Consider the following 26,286-nt stretch of genomic DNA (forward strand, 5'->3'; position numbering starts at 1 on the left):
TGTGGAAAATAAGTGTTAATTATTTTACAGCAAAACCTCGATTAACCGTCACCCATAACGCTGAAACTATGAGGGTTAAGTGAATAGAAGGATAACAAAACGATAATTTTAGAAAGTCACAAATTGTGCAAATGAATCAAAGTTTAAAAATATAAATGTTAACATATTATATTTGTAGAATACTTTTATGTGGAAAAAATCTAGCAATGGAACACATTTTTGTGGTAACAAATAACTGATTTACGGTTAAAAAAGCAACGGTGAATTGAGGTTCTACTGTACTTGATCACATGAATATATTAAATCAATCGTAAACCACACTGTTAACTATTTAAGTAATCTACCTAATTGTGCTCAGGTAAAAAAATACTTATATTACATTTAGTTATTTTGTGTTTTTAACATAATTGTGTATCTCAACATACATAAAAAGGAAAATCAAAATTGTAACACTAAGGCAACTTTAAGGTCACAAGACTCATACCTTACAGGTAATCAGCACCGGGTTTGCTATGATAGCAGTGGCAACACTTAGATGGCAGAAGGCAGGGGAGCAGCCATCAAGTGTTGATAGAAGAGAGCGTCTGGGTGGAAATAATGAGGCGGAGGCACGGCGGGCTGAACTGGTGGGAAGTAAATGAGGTTAGGGTCGTACACGCCGTACTCCAAATAATTGGACTCAACCTCCACACCAAGCGGATGGTAGTAGAGTGGCGGCGCCAGGTAGTGTGCCGGGACCGGTACACTCGTGGTGCTCGACACTTCCGGCTGCTGGACAACTGGCGGTTCACAGGGTCTTCCAGCTGAAGCAAACAAAAACCCATTAAAATAAATTTTTTTGTTTTTAAACATTAAAAATATTATGACAAATCTATATAATTAATACGTTACATGAAACTTTGTCGGTTGAACTCCTCCGCCATTTCTTAACAGATTTTATCCATTGACGTCTCATTGGAAAGAGCGTGTCGCGTGGATTTGCAAACTGGCCTTACATTTTTGAAAAAGTCCCTTGGGCTCTGCCCCAGTGGCTTTGAAAGTTCCCATGTAATCCTTATGGAGAACATAATTGTTTACATTTTGATCAGCTGTATAATTGAATTGCTGTTATTTTTCAATTCAATGAAACGCATTGAGTACATTTATTTACTATTTGAGTTTGTGTAAACATAACCCCCAAGACGGATCGTGTTAGTATGGTTGTATCTTAAAGTTGTGTATTTATCGTTGTTTTGTGTCGCTATGAAGGATCGTGTTAGTATGATTGTAACTTAAATTTGAGCATTTATCGTTGTTTTGTGTAGCTATGATTTGTTTATTTGTTGTTTTTTTTCTTTTAAATGCCTCCGACGTGACGACAACGAAACATAGACAGGAGGCGTAATCATGATAACAACCGCAGCTACAGAACAATGGCGCGTAATAGGCTTAACTCATCACAGTCAGCACCTGACCCTGGACAATCTCAACTATTAGGTTACAAATGCGCCCTAACACTACCCCAAAACGACTTTTCGTTCTAAATTGGCCCTCTATCAATGACCTGTGTTGCCTGTACAGCGAGGCATTTTGAGAAGGAGAAAACCGTCAGGAATGCTTTAGGTTTATCAATAACGAAGACAAAAATTGTCTGAGCTACACACCGGTAATCTTGAGTTGACTATTTTAAATTAATGGTAAGTATGACTGTTATTCGTTTTAAAATAACTCCTGTAATACTTTGCAATTGCTCGAATTCGAGCAACATGTACACTAGTCAAAATTATTTTGGTTATGTTTATATAGTGGTACAATTAATTATTAATGTAAATAATATTCTGGAACTTGATAAAAAGTAAATCCGAATCATGTCTGACAATCCGCTGAAGAACACTTAAAAGAAATACAAATAACCGTATTTAGCTTATAGATTTATCATCTAGCTCTCCATGTTAAATCAAATTTTGAAATGTTTGTTTGTGAACAGAAGAGCTCAGGAAATATTTCAATTGTGTGTGTTTGTATATGATGTGTTTCCTATAATGTGTAAATCCTATAACGTGGCGCAGGTAAGCCTACTCTTCCTATAAAAAAACAAAATCAAAATTAAGTAACTAAGGTTTTTTTATACTACAACTACCTGTTTTCTTGAAACAGTGGAAATACAGATCAGTTTGAACAAAATCTCAATCATACAACTAAACATTTTTACAGTATGTCACTACCTTATAACGCATTTTAGGTTGTTTTTAGGGATAATTTCAGTTATCTGACACTTTTCCAGCCTTGTAAATGTTGTATTATCAAGTCAACTCTAGTAAAGGAACTATTTATTTTCGTAAAATATACAGTAAGCGAGTGATGAATCCTCACCTTGCATGTTCCTGAGCTTGTTCTTGAACCTAGGGGCCAGATTATGGCTGGCCGAGGGGTAGTACGAGTGGTGGGTGGTGGAGTCTGGTTCCGGAGGCATGGGCAGCAGAGGCAGCGAGTCCGGACGTGGGTGACGGAACACTGGCGAAGGACTCATCACCACAGCCGAGTCTACAAACATGGTAACAATTTAATATGATGGTACCTAACATTATGTTATTCATTATGGAAACATATGCTAAACACCAAATATGATTGTAATACTAGTTACTATCTTGATGATCAAAACCAGAAATTTTGAATTTTGAAACTTTAAGAAACTTAAATTGAATTGCAAATCTTAAAACCGAATGGCAAAACGTTTTTATTTGCCTAGTAAAATTACATAAACAGGTAATAAAATGTTTATCATACAATCAAACTAAAAGAAGATGTATACCTGACCAAAACGTTAGGGATGGGCGAGTAGTGTTTTTTTGAGTCGAGTCGAGTAATTAGCCCTAATACTCGAGTATCGAGTCGAGTAGTTCACGAGAAAATCAACAATTTTATTTTACATATATTCCATCTTCATTTTTACGAACAAAGCATTTCTCAATTCACCAAAAATAGACCTGGTTAAAAACTTTTATACCATATAAAAAACACAATATGTATGTGTATCAAACTTATATTTTGGTGTTAAAGGTTTATTATTAATTGCAAAAAAAAAAATCAAAATATGGAACTAAGTGTTTATTTTAAAATAGGTCTACTGTAAATGTACTTGAATCTGACTAAAGCATGAGATCTAATAAAGTTTCCTCTAATTTATAAATAGTAGGGATGGTCAAGTCTCGAAATTTCGGGAAATTTTCGGGAAATTTTAAATCTCGTTACACGAGACGAGATTTTTTTTTTGCCGAGATTTTTATCGAGACGAGAATAAAAAAAAAAAAAAATTAAAAACGCCTGCAGAAAGTCAATGCAATACCCGCAATACAGGAGCGTGTTGTAGTTGCGTTTCCTTTGCGAAGGCGTTCTTATTTAATTAATTCTTTAAATGTAAATATTACTTTAATTATTTAAATAATATTACTTTAATAACATTTGAGAAGTTTTGTTAAGTGTAAGCAGTGTGAGGAATGTTTTATTACTATAAAAAGTCAAAACAAGTAACTATTTTATAAAAATTAATAGGTATTGCTTTTATTTTATGATTTATTTTATTTTAGGATAAGTTGAACTCTATCCTAACTGATATCACTATGTTTTCTAATCGTAGGCATTTTTAATAAGTTAGGCGTGATTAATAAAAAAATGTTATGCTGATGTTTTTTAATAAAAGATTGTAAATATTCTTGCCTATTATCATTATTTTTGTATTTAAACAGTCATCTAACAATGTTACAAAATCAGGTAAAAATTTTGAACGTGCATTTCCCGTTGTGTATGAGAAGGGAAATCCCGTCTCGATCTCGTCTCGAAATTTTATGAGAAATAAAAAATCTCGTCTCGTCTCGTCTCGAACTAAAAATCCAATCTCGTCCATCCCTAATAAATAGGCTTATAAGTATTTATCTAAGTCATTTCTCAGTTTTTGTATTTATTTGAAATTCCATGAAATTGTCTTAGTTAACTCATTAGTTCATAATTTTATTTTTATTACGTACCTAGCCTACATCTTGGTCTACAAATACTCTTTGTAAGGTAAGTTTTTTCCCCCAAGTGAGTAAAAACTAACTTCCTATATAATGACATTTTCTCACTAATTATATATCTTCAAAATTTGTTTAACTATGAAAAAGTCACCAAGTCTAGCTGAAAACATAATCATAAATGAGGATATTTTTTTATTTTTTAAATACAGAATAACTAATCAAACCAAATTTTTAACACTTTCATTTCTCAACTTTTTCCCCTTGAAAATGTCAACAGTTTTTCATTTATTTTTAATAAAGATTATCACCTATAGGCCTAATTGTTTTAAAGAAGTCCAGATGTGTGAACTTGGAAGAGCAGACAAGAGACATACGTCACTGCCACAAAAACTCTACTCTACTGTGAATGAATGAACAAACTGTTTATTGTGTGAAGCCACACCCACCATCTAACGGGACATGGGGGAGGAAAAGAGAAAGTTTGGCAGAATTTGCCCTTGTTCTAAAGCCTGGTTCACATGCCCTCCCTCACCCTCGGCCTCAGTCGCTTGCAGATTTCCATTACACAAGAGTGTTAATTATTTTGAAATACTGTAAATGTTTGAATTTGACTATGATGAGATCTAATAAAGTTTCCTCTAATTTATAAATAGGCTTAACTTTTTAAGTATTAATCTAAGTCATTTGTCAGTTTTTGTATTTCAATAAGCAATTGCAGTTATACATTAAAAAAATTACAAACATCTTGGCCTACAGATACATTTTGTGAGGAGATTCTTTTCTCTAGTGAGTAAAAACGATCGTGGTCAAGGAATGAACTGTGCTAAAACAGCAAAAACAGCACATTGTCAATGTTTACAAAAGTATTTTGACTGAAACCCTGGTATTTTTTAGACATTGCATAATAATAGCCTATGTCGACGTCTGTGGAGAAAAGTATGGCAATAGATAGGTTTTACTTTTAGCCTACAATAAAGATTATGTTTTGGGACTAAAATCTCCAAAAGACCAAAAGAGTGCTTTTAACAAACATTTCATAGTTTTATTTAGTAACAAAAGTCTTTGACTATGTTCCCGATTATACCAAGAACAAGGTTCGGCAGAGTGGATTCACTGTGAACCGGCCTGCCTGGTCCTTATGCACGACGTCACTATAACCTCCATGTAGGGGTGTCAACAATGGATCGGAACAATCGAAGTTTTGAACCTGTCTGTAACCTAGTTTTTTATACTTAAATACTCATTATTTATAAAAAAATACGTCCTACATATCGGATCTCGAATCACGATATTTATCGATACCCTTTCCTCCACCCACAATAAAACATTAAACGATGTCAAAGCAATCGTCATTTGCTCCATTGAAACACGAAAGTCGATTGGCTGACATGGTAGTGCACTGACGCCTCCAGACCAATGAGAACTGTTGTTACATACTTTTATTGTCAACATTCACCAATCGTTTTAACATTACAAAATCGACACGGACTAAGGCTTATAATATTTTTCAATAAATACATTATGTTATAGTAGCTCTTAAAACTTCACTAAACTCTTTAATCAGGTAGATAGTACAGATCAAAATATGGATCTACTTTTTGGCGTGACATAAAGCAAGCCTAACCATACGACGATGTTAAAGTTTAATGGTCGAATATAATTTTTCTAATGATGCGTATAATGCAGGGATTATTAAACTGAAATTTTTGACGTGTTTAGGTTATTTATTTTGTACTAAAAATAAAAATAATACATCTAAATGTCTGACTTATTGATACAGACATTGTTTAGTATAATTAATTTCGTGTTGGCAACGCGCCGGTTGTCTCTTGAGTTGAGTCTGACATCTTGAAATGTAGATTCGTAGATTGTGTTGTGCAATGCTGAAGCTAAACAATGTCACCGGCACCGTCGCTGTTTTGAACTAGATAGTTTCTAAGTTGGCTATGAAAATTTTTAACCGTGATGACAAAACTAATACTGTAGCTATACAGTAAATAAATGTTAAAATAAAATATTTATTCCTGTCGATGTCGGTATCATCGGAATCGACTTTTGACAATCGAGTCTTGGTACCGCTACCAATGTCCAAGTATCGGTGGTATCGATGACGATAATCGAATCATCCCTTTTTACTAGTAGAGCTGTATCGTGACGTAATCGATGCATCGGGATTTTGATGCATGCTGGATCGAATCGGGATTCGATGTATCGCACTCGCACACTTACACCACTGCCTATCACCCAGTGTCAGCTCAGCTGTCGGCGCTGTCGCTGTCAGTGAAATGGATGACGCAAGCGATGTCTAGGTTGCCGATTATTAGTAGGCCTAGTATGTCAATATTTAAAGGGGTTAAGGGATTAAATAAAACTCAAACATTTTCCTTTCTTACTATTTATTTGTCAAATATCAATGAAAATAACGAAATCGGCTTAACGTCTATTACTCGACTCGAGTCACGAGTATCTTTAACTACTCGACTCGACTGTCGAGTATTGCCAACTACTCGAGTAATTACTCGACAGTCGAGTACTCGCCACCGCTACAAAACGTGCCTAGAGAAGACAAGTAAAAAGTTTTGTGTTTAAGTCTCAAAACTCGATAGTCAGGATTTGATTTTTCGGGTTTGGAGACTCAAAATTTCTGGTTTTGATCATCACTAATGACTACAATAAACAGCTAATCTTTATCAGTAGGAAAACTATAATTTCATCTAATCAACCCTCGTCATCAATCTTCACCTTAACACACGCACTCAATAATCTAGCCTACCCACCCTTTACCAGCCTTACCTGGAGTGGTGATTGGCGTTGATGGTCCGTGATCGTACACTGCAGGACTCATGGAGTTGTCGGGAAGGTAAGTCACGGCAGTGTTCAAGTAACAAGGTGGAGTCGGTCTTACTCTTTGAGAGTAATGCTGTAGGAAGTAAAATATTATTAACATTGTCCATAAGACGATTTAGTCAAACACATATTAATGGGAGTGTAAAATATAGGGGAAGCAGTTGAATCTATAAGCCGAGACTCACAATCAGCAGTTTGACTCTGCGGTGAGTCATCGGATATCTGTACAGCACTTAAACTTAATTTTGAGTTAGGAGTCTTGCGGGTAAAAGAAGTACAGTAGAACCTCGATAGCAAGATTCTCATAAATTTCATGATGGCCTCTGGACCATACAGCAACAATAATAATGGTTTAATAAAATTATCTAAACCAGACTTGTTAAAAAGGATGATTTCTCAAGATTTGCAACAATGTGTGGTTATGAGTAAAATAATTTCTAGAGGATTTATTTAGCTTCTTTTGATTATTTGTCAATGGGACAGATACTTGACTTTAAGTATTGAAACTTATGTGATACTGTTACGCCTAATTGAATCTAGGATGTGGGTTGTATTTCAAACATTCTGGCTAAACCTAATTGCTTATAATTAAGCTGGATCAAAAGCAGTTAAAAGTTTGACTTGTAGGTTGGTTTTAGTATTACTTTCAAAAATGTGGTGTTTTTGGCAATACAACAACCATTCTCATCCCACAAGGGTCAGATTCAAGTCAACCATACTGAGAAAATTTCAACACTTTTCCTAGCATAATGAAGTATTCTTCTTAGCAGATATTTTGGTGTAGTATTTGAAAATGTCTTCAAATCTGTCCTTTCAGTTCATTTAAATTATAAGTTTATCTCGTGGTTTTATTTTTTTATACACAAAGATTTGAGCTCAATGAATATTGAATATCTTCTTTAAACATTTTTACTAGGCCTACTTACTTCAATTCCATAATTGTAGTAAAACCGCAGAGGTGCAATATCTGAAAAAATACCACAATGTTATATTTAGTACTTTTTAAATACATTTCCTAGAAATACCAACTATTTTATGTCAATTACTTACATGATTTCAGTAGTTTTCTAAATAAGCTACTAGGGTCTAGAGCCAAATTTATTTCAGTTTTGATTGCATAGTTAAAATTGTATTATTTCCTGTATTTTTTGTAACCCTAAATAGGCAAGTAAAAATGTTTTGCATTTAGGTAAGAGATTTAAAATTTCCTGTTTCAATATTCTCAGCTGATAACCATGGTTTGTATCTATTCACAATGAAACATACAGACCTGTGACGGGAACTTGTTGCAAGTCAGTTGGAGGGTAGCAGGCGGGGGGAGCCAGGAAGGTGGATGGCGGGGCAAAGCCATCCATCGGCTGCATGTAGAAGTGGGGCTCGATACACACCATTGCGGGGGGACCCACAGTACTGGTGGCCTCTACAGTTATTTGTTCTGGACGCTCCCTCTCAGCGTGATGATCGATTGCCTACAGTAATACAAAGTTGTAAAAAAAATAATCAGGACTCTGGTGATAATTCGTATGTCCCACTTTACATCATAGGACGCTACGCTCATTTTGAAATTGTTTTCACATTACTTTAGGCTGTCTCGAGGATTGCGGCATTATCATTTGACTTAGATTTTGAACACACATTGGTGACTGGTGGGATTTGAACCCAGAACTACGGGATCGAACTATCACAAGATCAGCTCGCTCACCGCTCTGTGAGTGGAGATACTGCTTGTGTAAGCTTACAGAATATTTAATTTGCATGACTTCCGTTTCTTGTAGGGTTAGGAAATTGAAGACAATAGGTCAAAGAAGCAAATAAATAACCTAGAATTATTAAAAGAACGTTAAAGGAAACTTTGGAACCTGGAAATTTGCGGTGTGGACTAGAAAATAAGTTATACCCTGAAATGGGAACCACACACATTAACATGTTCATGGTTTGAAGGATTTATTTCAACTCCAACTGAAGCGAAGCTACACTCTCATTGGTGCAGTGGTCAAGTGATCTATCAGACAGTTAATGCTAGGCTATGTTTTAGGTGTATTGGCTGTTTTAACATGAAGTTTACGAGTTTGTGGGGTATTTAAATAACAGTCTTGTCTAAAAAGGTTACAGAAGAATTATGTTCGTTAACATATCTTGTTGAGACATCTTAACTGCTAAACTCTAACTTTAGGCATGTAAGTATGCTTTTAGTTTTTTCAAGAGAGTATTTTTAGAAAAGTTTTAGGTGGAAAACTAAAATAAAATTAAGATTTTTGTTGAGGATAGCAGGCTTGCCTGGATGGGAAAGAGTGATAAGAGAGTCCAAACAAGCAGAAGAAACACACAATTTGACCGTATTCACAAAAAATATGAATATTTCTCTGTCACTGTGACAAAGACTTTCCCATCAAATCATAAAATAATTATTCCTTAGCTGATAATACTGTCAGTGACAGTGAAATATTCCAATGTTTTGTGTATTGTGTAAATTTTTTTTGTGCCAGAACTCTTTTTTTATTCAGGCTACACTTGTCCGCTTTGGTCAGGTCTGGCCCAGTCCAAACAGAAGAGGAGGCTACAATTGCAAGATATTCGGAAGGACACACACCACATGCATTCTATGATTCCACTTCTCAGAGAGATAATCTTGAGATGTCGGAAATGGCCGAGCACTCACCGAATCCGCAACCCTCACCCAGTTTTGGAATGTGTGGAGCGGCAACACTTGTCCGGTTTACTCCGCTCACCTCCGCCAAATTGCGGATGAATGCTCCCTGTAGGAATGTTCCGCATTTTGAAGGACCAGACTGAACTGGACTGATCGGAAAAGTGTAACTATAAACTGTTAAAGCCTTCTATCCTTACCAAAAAAATTTTAAAACCTATGCCCTTGTGCTCCATGTTACATCCTTATCTCAAACTGCAATTTAGAGCAGTATATTTAATTAAACAAAATATACTTTGAGCTTCAGTAATGTGAGATGAACTGATCCTGACCTGGTAGTTAAATGAGTTGGGATTGTATTCCTCCACATTTTCTCGGTGGTGTGTAGCTGATACTTCCGAGGGAGAATAGTTACAGTCAGAGGTGCTGCAAGAAAAATAACAAATCATTATGTTAAATTTTGCAGGAAAGCTACTTGGCTGGTTAGAATTTATCCATACAAAACATAGTTCAGGTAACTCATCTAAGAAATCAGAGTCCAGGAGCTAATAGACACACAGTAAAAGAATACAAAACTTATCAGCGATGTTTTATTCTAAAATAGGATTTCTTTCCAGCACATTTTTGTGTTATAGTCCTATTTTTTGTGGTCACAGTCAGCAAAAGGTAACTTCAGTTTTGAGATTTCATTGACACTTCTGTTCAACCTACTCTCTGTAGAAGCCGAACAAACAACAACACAACACAGCTCAATAGCAATCCTAACACAAATTATGTTTAGTGTGTGTTTTTTTCCCTTGGACTCAGGTAAGCTAGCTGAACTCTATTCCTTTTTGAAACAGTGCAAATTAATCATTAATAATTTAATACTTTACTTGGAAACGGCGACCGTAGGAAAGTAGGTATTTTAAGCCAGTTATGAATGGAGATGAGTGGCGTGATCTTGTAGTCTTGTAACTGACTAAGGCTGACATGTTCCTTAGACCACAGCTGTTAGTTAATAGTCCATACAGCCAATAGCAACTAAGGGGCCTACTGTTTATAGTGGAATCTGAACCACATTTTTATCCGACACTCAATAATCCAACACTCGGTAGCCCAACAAAGTTTTGAAATTCGACAGTGCGCTAACGAATCATCACTTGATTTCTTTACAATTGGAATTTGGTTTGTGTTGTGATGTGATTCTATTGTGTTTTAGTTTTTGTGGTTTCCAATTCATTTCTGCTGTTTAGCTAGTGAATAAATAGAACAAGAGGTTACTTATAGTGTCAAAGACGACTTCACCGAGGAAGCAACAATGATTAGACTTACTGGAGGCTGTGGTCAAAGTGTTATCAAAGTCAGCTTCAAGGGCACTGATTCCTTGGTGCAAAGCATTAAAGCATTGTTTAATACATGTCCATGAAAAGGCTGAAGAAGACATTTTGAGGAAACCAAATCAAAAGGCAATCAAAGAGTTTTAAAACTTATTACAATGCATGTATGCCTAATTGAATTTAGTATGCAGGTTTTAGTTTATACTTTACAAGCCTATGTTGTACAGTTGTGCTTTACTGCACTTTCAATTGTACCTCTCAAAAGTCAAAGAGAGCATGATAAGGTTTCATTTAACTTCCTCCCTTATAGGAGAATTGTGCATTATTTTGTATTGTCAAAATGTTTAACACGTTCGCTACTGAGCGTCGCATATATGCGACGCCGCGGACATTGCCACAGACCGAGGTATACATATGAATCCTACACATGGACCGGCTGTCACTTGGATAACAGTACACACAGACCACGGGCGAAAACCTGTAAAACAGTGATCATTTACATCTTAATACGCTACAATCGTGTTTGTAAATAATTTATTCTTATTTTTTTTGTATTTTTTATAACCTTTTGTAATGTCGCATATTTGCGACGCCCGGTCTACAGCGAAGACAATAGTGAAAACTATCAGAGTTTTCTTGAAATAGACCAAACGTCGCATATATGCGACGGCTCATTTTTGTTTTTGTTTTGAGGTGAAAGTAAGTAAATAAAACAGAATATTCAAGAACAGTTTATAGCTGAATAAATATAAAAGCTACATAGGATAATGCAGCACATACTGCATACATACACACAGTGATGCAGAAAAGTAAAGGCAAGTTTTTTCAACTATCATATGACGTCACCAATCATCATATCCACAGACCAAGCGACGCAGTAGTGCGTCAGACATCTCTGTAGACCACTGCAGGGAATTCAGTGGTTTCAAATAGACCGTAACAAAGATATAAGCATTTTAGTAACACTAGAACCCTGACACAAATATGCGACGGCAGTTTATTTAAATGTGACTAGCCGTCGCATACGCAACGGCAGTCTATGGGTGGAAACCGGCCGTCGCATATGTGCGTCGCTGGTCCATGTGAATGCAAAATTTCGTACTATTGCAGTAGCGAACGTGTTAAGGTGAGTATTGAATACAGTAGTCCTATCATTAGGCAAGCTGTTCATTTATCGTATTTTATTTAGTTTTCAAGGACTTGGTGATGAAAAAACTAATATGATGGGAACACAATCCAATGAGGTGGTTAATTTATTTTCAATATGTCAACCCTCTCTAACTAAAACCCTGACAGCTAATAATAAAGTACAGTTAACTAACTAACTTCCATTACTTAGATTTGAAATAATTTTTAGACTGGACAACTTTAAGGGGGTTTACAATAATTGTTTAACAAACCTTGATACAACAGCGTTGTCTTCCATCTGTCGTTTATGACTTTCACTACTTGGTTGGTAAGTAAGTTCTTTGCTTTTTATTCGGTACGATCTATTAGTCTTCTTATTAGACTCTGAAAAACATTTCTTACAGTTGAGTAATTTCTTAATACAGGATAATTCAAGTATGAATACATGAGAAGAACATTTTACTGCAATGAGTTTTACCGGACACCAATCAGCTGATTATAGGCCTACTGTATTTGGGTGGCAATGAAAGGTTATAAGAAAAACATAACCTCTAGTGATTTTTAGTCCTTTAGTTGGTGGTAATATATAAAGATTTGAACGGAATTAGTAGTATAGCGTAAACTATCGAACGTCACTCGTCCAAAACGTGTTCACCAAACTCGTCCGGTAAACACTTATTTTCAGGACTAGTAACGTAATATACTATTTTGTAAGGACAATTTCTCCTAAATGTAAAACTAAAAAATCATTCTGAAAAAATTTACCACACCTACTGAATTATTGAACCTTAACTAAATACATACTTGACAGATCATTGAACATTTTCAGCTTTGGAGCAATTGCACCGCTTCTGTCGTGTTCACTTTTCCAGATCATTTCTTTTTCACTGTTATGACTTGATGGAGTGTCCGCATTATTACTTTTATCTTCATTGTCTAAAACTATAATTAACTATTTGAACTATCAGGTTTTTCAAGCACATTTTAACATGATGTGAGCAGAACTTTATTCTAAATCATTAAAATATTCTCTTCTGCTTAATCTTTACTACAACCTTGATTATTAATAATTTCAGTTCCAATAAAATATACAAAATACTTTTCACCAACTAATTTGACATGTTCTGTCAAATATTTACCAGCCTAAATAAGTCAACAAAAAGTTATTTATTACAAACTATTTGTTTGGAAAAAGATGACGTTTTTATTTTACTTGCACATTATAAATCAAACTGACAATACCAATACAGTATAAGTAACATAATTATTTAGTAACACTAATGTAAAAGCAAGCAGTTTCCACCAATCAGCACCCAGTTAAAGTGAATATTTTTTACTTGAAAAGTGAATTGTTGAGTTTATAAAAGAATAGTTGCAAGGAACTCCTATCATAAATTAATCTAAATAGGAACTGCAAATTACAATAGAACATTTCTTGTTTTGACTATTCAGTCTTTGGTACAGTTCTCTGCTTGAGTTTTCTTCTGTGATTTTCTGATTTTCCCAGCTTTGGCTGGGTTTGTGTGCTAATATTGTCATGAAAGTACAGTAAAACCCTGTTAAACCATGACTATATATTCAAATAAATTGGAGAATTGGCTTAACTGGAATTGTCTGGTGTAGCGTACCCAGCTGGCCTGACCAATGGGTAATGGAGCAGACGACACAGATCTTGCCATAAAGATAAAATTTAAAAATCAGCTGTGGATTATTTTAAGAAGTTTATTTTACGTATTCACTTGTCTATTTAGAGACCTCTGTAATACAAACTCATAGCTCAACACAGTCAAAACTACTGTTATATATATCTTTGGAAAAAAAAACCTTTAAATTTATACCATTGATTAACCAAAAAATCGGTTATCCGTAACAGCCTTGCCTATTTTGTTTTGCTTAACAGGGTTTTACTGTCATTGTTACCAAAGGAGAGGACCATTCCACAACCCTAATATGTTATGGGAAATATCAACAATAATTTATTTTATAGCATAAACAAACTAGGCCTACTGAATAAGGATGTAACCCAGAGAGTACAATGGTTTCAGGATTTTTTTTTGTCAAGCTAGCAGGCTTACCTAAATTGGAAAGTCCAACAAAAAAATAACAAAAAAAAAACACACAAAACTTAACACTATACACAAAACATTAGAAAATGTCTATGTAACTGACACACTTTGAAACTAAGTAAGGTTGAAGGATGAGTATTCTTCAGGCCTAATGGTGGTCAGGAAGTAGTTACATATAATGACAGGCATTGTCGTTGAAAATGATGTCAATGACAGTAAAACACCATATTCTAATGTTTTGTGTACCGCAGTGTTAAGTTTTGTGTTTCTTGTGCCAGTTTGGACTCTCCCATTTACATAAGTCTGCTCTCCAGAAAAAGCATCTTAATGAACAGTCTATGGAACTCACCCTCTTTGAGATCATCTAGTGAGGTCAGTTCCCGCAGAGTTTGTAGTTGCCGCAGCTGTTTGAGCGGAAGAGACAGAGGTTGTGATGGAGGTGACTGCGGCAACAACTCTAGACTCTCATACGACACGGACATCCTATAACATCAGTTACAACTTTACAAATAAATGGTCAAAAACATCTGACAATTTTTCATATAAAATAACGGGTATTTTTAGCCTTGTTTGGGCATGATTCACAGACAAATTATGGCAATTATTTTAATTTGTATCACTAAATAACCAGTATTTAAAATACAGTGGAATCCCAGAGAGGCCCCTGGTTGTATTAGCCAACCTTCAGCAAATATAATGATTTTACTCAATGTGTAATAAGTAAATTTACTAAAAAGTTGTGTTTTTTTTTGCCGCTTTTAGATTGCTTTTAAGAAAAGTACATGTTTGTACATAATAAAATGTACTATAAAAACGTAATATAAAATGTATTTGTAGGAAAAAGTTGTTACATAAAATATAATGAAATATGGTAGCATTACCAGATGTTGAATAGGTAGGCTGAACATGACCTAAAAAATTGGCTTGTAAGATTATTAGGCCAGCCTTGAAATAGTCCGTAATTTGCTGCTGAACTTTCTTGGCCATATTAAATTTTTAACGAAAAAACTGTAATTTACTAACTGCACTGGAAATTATCAGCCAACTGTTTAGAGGTTAAGCCTACTAGCCAAACTGTGTAGTGAATGCAGTAAAATGCATTCACCTAAACCGTGAAGGTACTGGAGTCACGGAGACAAGTATGGGAAATACGTTTCATATTAGCTACTGATAAGTGGCTAGATAATCTGAGGACTGGTAAATCCGAGGCCCGTTGTGAGAGTTTAAATATGATACAGTTTAATACAACATACAACTTGTACATTATTATGCCTACTCACTTTTCGCCGAGCTCCTCCACAAAGACGATGACCGGACCCTTGTCGGGAGACATGTCCTGGATGTGAGCGTGACACACTCTGTCCGAGGGTAACTTGACCAGACACTTCACTCCTACTTGGAGTTCTCGGTTGTTCCACATGTACATCCCGTAGCGCAGACCTGACGTCAATAACAAGCCAATCACAATCTTAGATTTCCAGATTTTAAGATTATTCAAAATAAAAATCTCTTTATCATTTAGCTACAAAAGTAATAATGATATTGTACAAAATATTATACATGGCGTGGCATCTTATACGTATCTAAAAACCGAACATTTAACTAAGAGATGATTGTTAATATGTAGATTTACAGAAGTGTACACACAATAATCTCTATCTTCCTTTACTTAAAAACTTATCTATTACCACTAAGATGACTGGGACGGCGTCATTCTGTAATCCAGCTACTCGGAAGTCACGAATTGTGGATATTTGTAGGCATGAACTGAGAATATGATATTTACAAGTGTGGATTAACGTTTGCACTAGTGAACACTACGACTATCCGCAGTACTATCCTGATATTTAGACCAATTGGTTAATTATAAGGCAAAAGTGTGGTTCAGATTCCACTATAAACTGTAGGTCCATTAGTTGTATGGGCTACTAATTAACAGCTGGGTCTAAGAAACATGTCGGCCTTAGTCACTAACAAGACTACAAGATCGCGCCATTCCTACACTCATCTCCATTCATACTTGGCTTAAAATACCTACATTTGTATGGTTGCTATTTCATAAAAAAAAGTATTTAAGTATTAAGGACAAGAACTAATTTACGCTAATAACCGTCCTATGAATCTATAGGATAGTTTTGATTTTTTTCATAGGAATTGTTACAATAGAAGGGGGTAATTTATTTAAAAAAATGTTACTATGATATTTGTAGCTATTGTGTGTACTTGTGAGTTGAGATGATGGCTATATCTTGTGTAATTAGCAAGTCAGATTGTTGACTGTACTAATCAATATGAATATGAAATATTGGATTTCCCTTTGATGTTTAATAAGCTATTTAACATACAGGGTGAGTTTTAAATGAGTTCCCCCCCTACTTTTTTCTACATTTCTTAAGATATCAACTCCGGACCACGTCAGATCATTATAGAGTAGTAAGTACTTCATTTTGACTGGGTATACATTTTTGGCCGCCATCTTGGATCCGCCATATTGGATACAAAGTTTTTTTTTCAAAAGTAAAGGTAGGGTTTTGACCCATTATTCCAAACTAGAATTTTACGCTGATTACAATGCCGCAAATAGTTTTTTAAAATCTTTATCCGTTCTAAAGTTATAAGGACTTTTTATAACTTTATTTTTAGCCCATTTTGACATTGTGCATTTACAAACTAAGACCATAATGTCAAAATAGTGCTAGATAAAGATAAGTATACACCACCATTCATTGTCGACCTATTTTCACTTGGTTATGACGGATGTATTTTTTTCGGCCGCCATCTTGGATCCGCCATTTTGAAATGTGACAAATTAATTTAAATATGAAGGTGGTGTTGTGACCCATCATTTTCAACTAATTTTTAATGCTGAACTCAATGCCGCAATCCGTTTTTGGTTATCAAGCTTTCTTGATGAAATATTAAAATTATCTTATTTAAAATTTTAATAATTCAAAAACAAAACATGCAAATGAAAGACTGATTGCGGCATTGAATTCAGCATAACAAAGTAGTTGAAAATGATGGGTCACAACACCACCTTCATATTTAAATTAATTTGTCACATTTCAAAATGGCGGATCCAAGATGGCGGCCGAAAAAATACATTCGTCATAACCAAGTGAAAATAGGACGACAATGAATGGTGGTGTATACTTATCTTTATCTAGTACTATTTTGACATTATGGTCTTAGTTTGTAAATGCACAATGTTAAAATGGGCTAAAAATAAAGTTAAAAAAGTCCTTATAACTTTAGAACGGATAAAGATTTTTAAAAACTATTTGCGGCATTGTAATCAGCGTAAAATTCTAGTTTGGAATAATGAGTCACAACCCTACCTTTACTTTTGAAAAAAAAACTTTGTATCCAATATGGCGGATCCAAAATGGCGGCCAAAAATGTATACCCAGTCAAAATGAAGTACTTACTACTCTACAATGATCTGACGTGGTCCGGAGTTGATATCTTAAGAAATGTAGAAAAAAGTAGGGGGGGAACTCATTTAAAATTCACCCTGTATAAAAAAAGGAAGCGTTAAAAATATTCAAAAGCTTTGAAATCTGCTGTGCAACCTGGGCTACATTCCCCAAAAGCACCTGACTGCTCTCCATTGCCATTATTTACAATAAGCCGATGAATGGAAATCGTAAGGATTTATTAATCAAGAAAACAAAGAACCAATATTCTTCCCAAGCCTTGTATAAAGTGTATTCAATTCCCCAGGGAATAAACGTAAAATTTAAAATCAAATACAAACCTCGTCTTATTTCATTCCAAGTGTCATACTCGACATTTCTATATATATCTGGATCCAGAGATTTGGCCACCTTGTATGGAAACGGGGTGACACCCAAGTTAAGAAGGTTTTTGACGTTTGAATAACTATCTCTAATTTCGAGCCTCAGGTCCAACCTAAAACAAACCATTAAACCAAACACAATTAAATTAAACTTGAAAAATAGTCAAAGCATTATTATTATTATTATTATTATTATTTTATTATTAACGAGGCTCTTTTAACCTTGCATTTGCCCGTCCACATAGACTACAGATCTGTGCGTGGAACGTATCCAGCAAAGCAAGGGGTGAGCCGGTACAGTACAAAGGTGAACTGTACTGATAAAAGTTTGTGGCAGTGACCAGGATCCGAACCCACGACACTTCTGCCTTGGGCCCAAAGTCTGTGACGCTACCAACCGAGCCACCGACTCACCAATATTATGAACAGTCAGTTCTACCAGAGCTATAAATTTTTATCTCAATCCATTCAACAATCACCTCTCATTCAGTTTAGTACAAAACCAGAAGTGCACACACTACTTTGAGTCTGTGGAAACTCACCCATTCATAAAGAACGAGCTCGGATCTCTTTGATATTTGGACGTCTTGTCATGCAGCATCTTTTTGACAGCGTAGTCCACTTCTTCCAGTTGGAACACTTTTTTGTACAGGGTTTCATAAATCAGAGCTGAAATATACAGGTGTGAATGTGTTAAACAGAGCAATTTGACCTAGGAAAATAAAAATGTGTATGTAAATAAAGCACTTGCTTACATACCGTACGGATAAAGATATGTATAAAATATAGAAAACAAGACTAATTGCCCAGATCAGTGTTTCACAGCCTGTGGTATACAGAGGCCACTATGACAGTACATGGAGAGGTTCTAAGTAGCAACAAGTATTATATGTATGTCAGAATTATTTGGGGTAGTGTGTCAGTCAACATTCGATCACTGCACATTCCCAACTACAGTAGACTCCCTCTTATCCGGAAACCTTTTAACCGGACCACACTCGGTAGAAGTGACATCTCTTTATCCGGATAATTTTTATCAGCACATCGGTTTAACCGGACTAGATCGGCAGGAAGTGGGCGGTACTGAAACAACTGTTCTCGTGGAAAAGATTTGTGACCAGTGATTAAGTGTCTAAATACAATGCTCTCCTAATTTTAAGTCAAATACTGTATAGAGTATGCATTTAAACGGCCCATTTTAATGAGATTTTGGGGACGTCGGTTTAACCAGAAAACCCGCTATTCGGACTGGCCTCGGTCTGGAGGAGTCCGGATAAGAGGGAGTCTACTGTATGTAGATATATGAATCAAATAAAAAATCAAATCAATTTTTATGGTTGCAAAATATACAAGTACGGTAGGTATACTAAACAAGACGTTGGAATAAGGTCAAGAATATTTTGTTAGTTTACCAAATGACCTGAAATAATGGCATTCAAGTAATATAAGAGAAATTAAAACTCTTGCTCCCGGCACTCGGTACTATCATAGACAAATAGAATAAATATAGACTGTCAAAGGAAGGTTCTGGCGCCCACCGCTAGGAGTGCCGTGCACACTGCTGCAGGCGAGGAGCACAGGAGCCGTATGTGACCAGCAGACGCTGCAGCGGTGCTCACCATAACTACACTGCAAACCTAGCGATGGACGCCAGAACTTAACAGCAGCACAGCTAATGGTCCATATTTATTCTATTTGTCTATGGTAGGCTACTATGCTCAGATATTGAAATTGTGATACAACCTTCTCAAACTCATGGGTTGGTTAATAATGGAATATAATTAATTCTGGAATATAATAAATAACAAATAAATATATTCCATACATAATTACCTCCACAAGACTAAGTGATACGCAAAATAATTTTGTCTTGTGAAGTGATTCGATAGGAAATAGTTGAGAGACACAGGCCTAGATGATGTAATAACTAATTACTGTAAGTAAAACCAACTTACACTGGCAAAATGCAGCGTTTGAAATGTACTGTTTGGTATACACAGAGTCATAGTGGTGTTCTTGAGACAGACAAAGCATGATCTGCTTATCAAAACCGTGGTCCGTTACTGGCTCGTACAATTTTCCAGGTTCATTAAACAGCAAAAAGTCTCTCCTGAAATTTAAAGGAACACATTTACTACACATCTTTTAATTGATTAACAAATGTTTAAATAAAAAAAAATCTTTTAATTTTTAAAATTTAAAAAAAAATTTAAAAATATCTGTTTGTTTTTGGGAAAAATTTATTTGTATGTTGGAATTTAAAATAAAATGGATATGTCAACTCGTTTTGGCTGTGAATTTGTACCTTTGATGCCTTGCGCTGTCCGTGTGCAACTGTGTACAGTTAGTGTACACACTGTCGAACTATTTACGATAAGACAACGAGATGCAATCAATTCATACTTTCGATACATTTTCAATTGTTTAAAATAAAAATCTACAACTAACATGACAACAGCTAATTTTTACTCCCTAGGGGCTAAAAACGCTTTTTACTCCCTATACATTAAAAATGCTACTTTTGATCCGCAAACCATGCATTTAAAACGGCTCTTTTTGCTGCAGTATGACGAAAAAGTAATAAAATGTAATGTTGATGCAATATACTGTCATGTTCGAAATTTTCTGACTCAGCGTGGTAGCTTCTGACTTTCTAAGGATTATAAATTTAATCCTGATAAGTTACAATTTAAAAAATTCTCATCTATTCATTTGAGAAAGTGTCAAACTCACTTGTACATTCGGGACATCAATTCTAGTTCCAGCTTGCCTCCTGCTTCGTGGGGATGCTTCATGCGATCGACATATTCCTTTTTTGTACAGTAATTAACCTGAAAATATTGTAGGCTACTTAGTTTGTTAGCAGCTTGACAACCTGCAGTATAGCCTAACCATAGATAAAACATACTCCCTTAGTAGATTGCTCATCCTTATGGAACAGCTGAAGCCAATTTTATTGTTAGTTCTGTCCAGTTTTCTGTAGATGTTGTGTTTTGTTTACAATTTGTTTCTATTATTTTAGAGTTAGTTTCTCATGGTTTGTACCTCACTGTTTGGTTATATAGCAAGTGGACAAGTTATTGTTTATGATTAGATAGTTTTATTTGGTTAAACGAGGTTTTAGATTACTGAAATAGCAAGAAACGAATTGTAAACAAAACACACAGTACACAGTACACCGGACAGAACTAACAGTAAAATTGGCTTCAGCTGTTCTATAAGGATGGGAAATCTACTAAGGGAGTATGTTTTATCTATAGTATAACTTAAAGCTGGAAATTAAATTATTTATTAAATGTTTTCCTTTGAAAAATATAAAATTAAAACACAACATTAAATTTAAAATCTTTTGATTCTATTAGTTTTAAGATAAAATTTATACCTACTCTAAAAATTGTTGCACAAGGAATATGTAACGTGGTTAAGAGATCATTGTTAACCGTATTAGTTTACTAGAAAATTTGTAACACTGATAATTAAAAAAAGTATGTAAACAGTTTTAATACACAAATTCGAACGTCTGTGATGATTTTCGAAATCACAGCATTGTCCGTGATAATTTCCCGTCCTCCAGCATTGCAATATATTAATCATTTTCTGAGATCACAATTTTTGTACTTGATATGATGTCACAAAAAGAGAATAAACAGCAATTGGTTGTGGATTTTATTGAAAATTACACAATATCTAAAACTAATGTATATATCCGGTTTTTCTGGTTCTAGTACAGGGCAGCTAGTGAGCACCATGTCTTGTAACAAACCTTTCAACCATTTGTCACCCGCTATACAGTTGGCGTCTGTGTTGGTCCCCCTCCACTCACACCTTGCTAACTGCTAAAGTAACATATTATCTTATCAACTTACACTGTCCAGCAATTCTGGATGTCGCTGAGCATACTCTGCACAATGCCTTCGCACATCCAGGTGGAAAGCTTGGGCGAGAAATACCTAAACACATAAAGTAACAAGATTACATTTTCAATAGGTAATATAATATGCCCAGTGTAGAGCAGGTTACTCAGAGCATACTGTATTGGTCTCATAGGAGGTCAGGAGAGTAATGAAATGGTTTACAGAGTGACAGAAACTGTGAATACACTTGAAGAATACATCAAATGCATACTATTTTGCATAAAATTATTCATTGAAAAGCTCTCTGCAATTACTCTTATGCAGACAAAAAATAGTGAACTGTCAGAAGCGTGGCATTCCTGTTGGATATCATAAAGTTGTATAAGCAGGGTTATAGCAGATTTTTTAACCTTATAATAATATGCACAAATATCCTCTGCTGGGTAGAAGACTTGTGGATCTAACCATCTAACAAAAAATTTTTTTTTTGTGTCCAACTTTACATTTTAGGTTCTATCCCAGAACTGTTTATTAATTTACACATTAAAAGGCCAGTCCTAGAGGGTCGCGGCAATATCAGGTAGAAAAGATTTAATGATGATTGCTCTGATTTCAATCCAGGACCTCAGGCTCCAAAGCCACCCATAAAATTCCCAAAAGTAAAATTTTTCAAATTTTAAACCCACAAAATTTTTTTTTATTTTGTAATTTTTTTTAAAGAGGTTGGCGACCCCTTTTAACCTTGCATTTGCCCGTCCACATATACTAACTGCCTTTATGTGGAACGTATCCAGCAAAGCAAGGGGTGAGCCGGTACAGTACAAAGGTAACCTGTGCTGAAATGTTTACAGCAGTGACCAGGATCCGAACCCTTGACATCGCTGCCTTGGGCCCGGAGTCCAAGACGCTACTGACTAAGCCACCGGCTCACCAGCTCTAAAAGAATATTAATAAAAAAAAATCTAAATATAATAATAATAATAAATCTTTATTGTCATTTGGCAATATAAAAATTACAATAGACAAGGTCACATTTGTTACATAAATAGGCTACAGAAAATGTTAAAATAAAGTTAAATGAATCTTAACTAGATTTAGAATATTAATTCAAGGTGGTGGATTTTTTTAAATAAAAAGAGGTGTTTTTTTTAACTGTGGTGGCGGATAAACCATTCATCAAATAAAAAAAACTGAGATAACTTGGTGTCCTATATTTTTAAACGAGCTAAAACTTTGTAACGTAAAAAATGTTTTACTATCTCCACCCCTTAACCCTTACCGTATTTAGATAGCGTTTGATTTTTCAAATAAATAGCCTAGCGTTTTTATCTCATATTTCTTTATTTAGGGTGGTTTTAGTCTACTGTTTATACTGAAAATGATACAGTAGGTATTCTATCATGAATTACCATAACCTTAATATTTGTCTTAAGTTTAAACACCCTACGTTTTTGATCAAGTAAAAGTTTGGGACCTCCAATAGACCAGCTCGCTCCCCCGAACAAGTAAGAGTAATATAAGACCAACCTGTTCGGACACTGCACGGTAAAGACATGACCCATCTTTAGCTGTGTGTTTCCTGTAGTATCCTTGAGAATCCAACCATAAATCCATTTGATCTGTCGGTTTTACCCATACCTTACCTCGGGTGAGCTCTTTAAATGATTTATTGGCTGATATCTATAAGAACATAAAAAACTTATGTTAGCTATAGAGAGTTATCGCCCATACTTATAGGAACTGAAGTAGGCCTAGGTCTGTTAATATCTTCAAGCTCTAGCTGTGCTGATATTTTTCCTTAAACCCAAACCCGCTAAGTCTTTTACAAATCCTGTAAAAAGCTTTGAGTTGATTGGCCACTGACACAACCATAAATGGTACCATAAGTTAAAAGGTAAGTTAAACTGTGAGTCTAGAGACCATTTAAAATCTCCAAGTCATAAATTTACTGTAAAAGTAAACATGGCTTACCGGTAACTTATTTTATAAGCTGAAAAATAAATTACTTAAATTCTAAGCACTTTTGTCGGTAAATTATGTTTGGGATCCTCAAACTTTTAACTTAACTTAAACTAGGCTACACCGTAAGCTTAGTTATAAACTTAACTTAAAAACATGTTGTTTGCCGTATTATTTGAGTAGGCCTACCTATATTTAAGCTGTACCTGATTTGAGTAGCTTGAAGTGAATTTTCAAGTCTTTTCAGAGGGTCAAATTCATGGACTCATATTAACTATGCCATTTGTCTTTAAGTTCGGCCATTTTATTTTAGTTTGATTAGCCTAATTATTAACTACGCTATCTAACAAAAGGTTGACACTTAACTTAGTAACAAGAGCAGGGTTTGGCTTGTTCCCTTTGATAAATTTAAAAAAATATTTTTCCTAAGTTTAATGGTGTAAAAACACACAAAATAAAGAGAGAGAGTTTAGGTCTATGGGACTTTTATTTACCTCAGAGGTTGATTTATTGAGATCTTGCTTGGAATCGAACCAGCGACTTTCAAGTTTGAAGGAGAACACTTAACCACTCAGTTAAAGTGGCTAAGACAATTAATAAATTATTTTTTTTATAAGTTAGTCCTTAGCCTATTAAACTACCCTCACGACTACAGTAAGTTAAGTTAACAGCTGCTACTAAATAACCCAGGGGTATAAAATATTCACTAAGGTAGCCTACAGTGCTTTTGTAAAAAAAATCTAGCGAGCCTAGAATTGGGTCAAGGCTCTGAAGAATTGCAAAAATTTTCTAGGTCTAGGCCTAGGTTATCTATTAAGTTACTTATACCGTGGTATCAAAATAACCATATTGATTGTGTATTTATGTGCATATAAAAACTATAGCGGACTCAACTTGGCAGGCCCCTGCTTAGGATAGGCCTACCTACATGGTATTTTTACATGGGCCCACGGGGATAGCCTAGCTAGAAGTCCTTAAGTTACTTGAGATAAGTTAGGCCTGCAACAAAAATTTACCCTTGAAATTAAAAAAAAAAAACTAATTGTATTAGTAAGTTTAATGTGTATTGGATTTATTTAACAATGGAATAACATTAATTGATTACTTACCATGATCGTAAATTTACCAAAATAATTTAATAAACAAAGTTCCTAAAACTACCACATTTTAACAAAAATATTCTATACAGGCCAAGTTTGTTCTTGAAATTTTGAGGTTTTCTTATTGGTCTTATTTATTGCTGTTTCTTTTCTTCTTACCCTATTGTCTTATTCGCTCAATCACTCAGCTCGAATCCGAATTCCAAAAGTGCCACCAAAACAGGCTTACAATCTCATTTCCTCGGCAGCAATTTTCCCCGACACACGCTAGTTCTTTGAATACCATTCGGTTAAAATTTATATGCACACATAATATGTATAAACACGTTTATATTTTAAAGGTTTATATTCATGTTAATAAATAAAAGTGCGTGTATTTATGTTTTATGTTATGTACAAAACATTGTTATTATTTACAACCATGTTGGAAAGAATGATTCTGCAGAAACCGATAAGCAATAATTATTAGTCGTCATCTGTAGTTTAATAATTATTCAATGAATTTAAAAGATTATGAAAAAAGTGCTTTTGAATGAAATTGCAATATTATTTTATAATCATACTAGCTGTAACCCGCGGGCTTTGCCCCGTTTAACTTCTTAATTTTCAAGATGATCTCGTTCGCATGGTTCAATCACGTCCTGGTTGAAGTTCGTTCGCTACGCTCACTCACCTTTAGGTTGGAGCTCGTTCGCTACGCTCACTCACCTTTAGTTTGGAGCTCGTTCGCTGCGCTCACTTGCCTTCAGGTTGAAGTTCGTTCGCTACGCTCACTCACCTTTTGGTTGCAAATTAGCTGTTGTCATAAAAATGTAAAAGAAATAATAGTGCTGCACCCTGTTGGTAATCCTTGTAACTTTAATGCTATTGAACATCATGGAACAGAACCAACTTGTTTAATTGAAACAGCTGTTAAGATTCATGAATTCCATTTCTCATAAGGTTAACATGCGAAGTTTTACCTGTTTTACTAAGTGAATTTGAATTTATTGATTTTATTTAGTGACTTTATACTTAGTACGCACTTTTGAGGTTAGGTGCACTGACGGTACCACGTCTCGTGACGCCAAAGAAGTTGTCGCTCCAAGCAAAACAGTCTACCACCCCGCGACTGCCGCTCGGCGACAGTCGCTGCGCGACCGTCGCACCTGTCGCTCCAAGCAAAACGTACCTTTAAATATTCGTTTGCGGTTTACCGATTGTTAAATTCTTTATCTTCCAAAGCCGTGGTGCCCCGCAAGCCGTGGTGCCCAGCCCCGCCCCCGGGGCGGCCCTGCGAGGGACGAAAGGGAGGGATAAAAATATTTCGAAAAACGCGTAAGGTAGCATTTGGACGGTCCCTTATCAACGTAACACACTAAACTCGCAATTTTGTAAAATCATAGACTAACCAACGTTTTATCTATGGTAAAATTATCTGAAATACTACTACCGGGTCCGTGATGGTGAGTTTATTGCTAACGGACAGTGGGGGATAATGAGTGCATATTCATTTGTTCTGCGAAATGTAAATAGCTTATGACATAGGATAAGGTACTTTGTGTATATATTTTATGTATTACCATAGACTAGTAT

General features: G+C 35.2%; 1 protein-coding gene across 1 annotated transcript; it reads right to left on the reverse strand.

Moving 5' to 3' along the window:
• Positions 1 to 226: 226 nt before the first annotated feature.
• On the reverse strand, positions 227 to 24,861 carry LOC128992343 (protein ovarian tumor locus-like). Its single transcript, XM_054415882.1, has 17 exons — positions 24,721 to 24,861; positions 23,180 to 23,332; positions 21,665 to 21,748; positions 20,532 to 20,629; positions 19,754 to 19,908; positions 18,341 to 18,467; positions 17,757 to 17,911; positions 15,280 to 15,439; positions 14,349 to 14,482; positions 12,738 to 12,875; positions 12,206 to 12,317; positions 9,819 to 9,912; positions 8,110 to 8,308; positions 7,766 to 7,806; positions 6,786 to 6,912; positions 2,353 to 2,523; positions 227 to 803 (listed from the first exon to the last, which is right to left on the reverse strand). Exons 1-17 carry the CDS (start codon positions 24,721 to 24,723, stop codon positions 532 to 534), a joined length of 2,223 nt encoding a protein of 740 aa, XP_054271857.1. The 5' UTR covers positions 24,724 to 24,861; the 3' UTR covers positions 227 to 531.
• Between the last annotated feature and the right edge of the window lie 1,425 nt (positions 24,862 to 26,286).

This window comes from Macrosteles quadrilineatus, unplaced genomic scaffold (assembly GCF_028750875.1).
Source record: "Macrosteles quadrilineatus isolate MER2022 unplaced genomic scaffold, UCM_ALF_1.0 Scaffold_4__1_contigs__length_99947679, whole genome shotgun sequence".
Classification (NCBI taxonomy): domain Eukaryota; kingdom Metazoa; phylum Arthropoda; class Insecta; order Hemiptera; family Cicadellidae; genus Macrosteles; species Macrosteles quadrilineatus.

Excerpts from the sequence above, each read along its gene's own strand:
- LOC128992343 (XM_054415882.1), bottom strand. Across the intron at positions 18,468-19,753 it reads AAACGCTGCATTTTGCCAGT|CTCTGATTTATGAAACCCTG; the intron begins GTAAGTTGGTTT and ends TGTATATTTCAG. Across the intron at positions 6,913-7,765 it reads ACTACAATTATGGAATTGAA|CATTACTCTCAAAGAGTAAG; the intron begins GTAAGTAGGCCT and ends TACTTCCTACAG.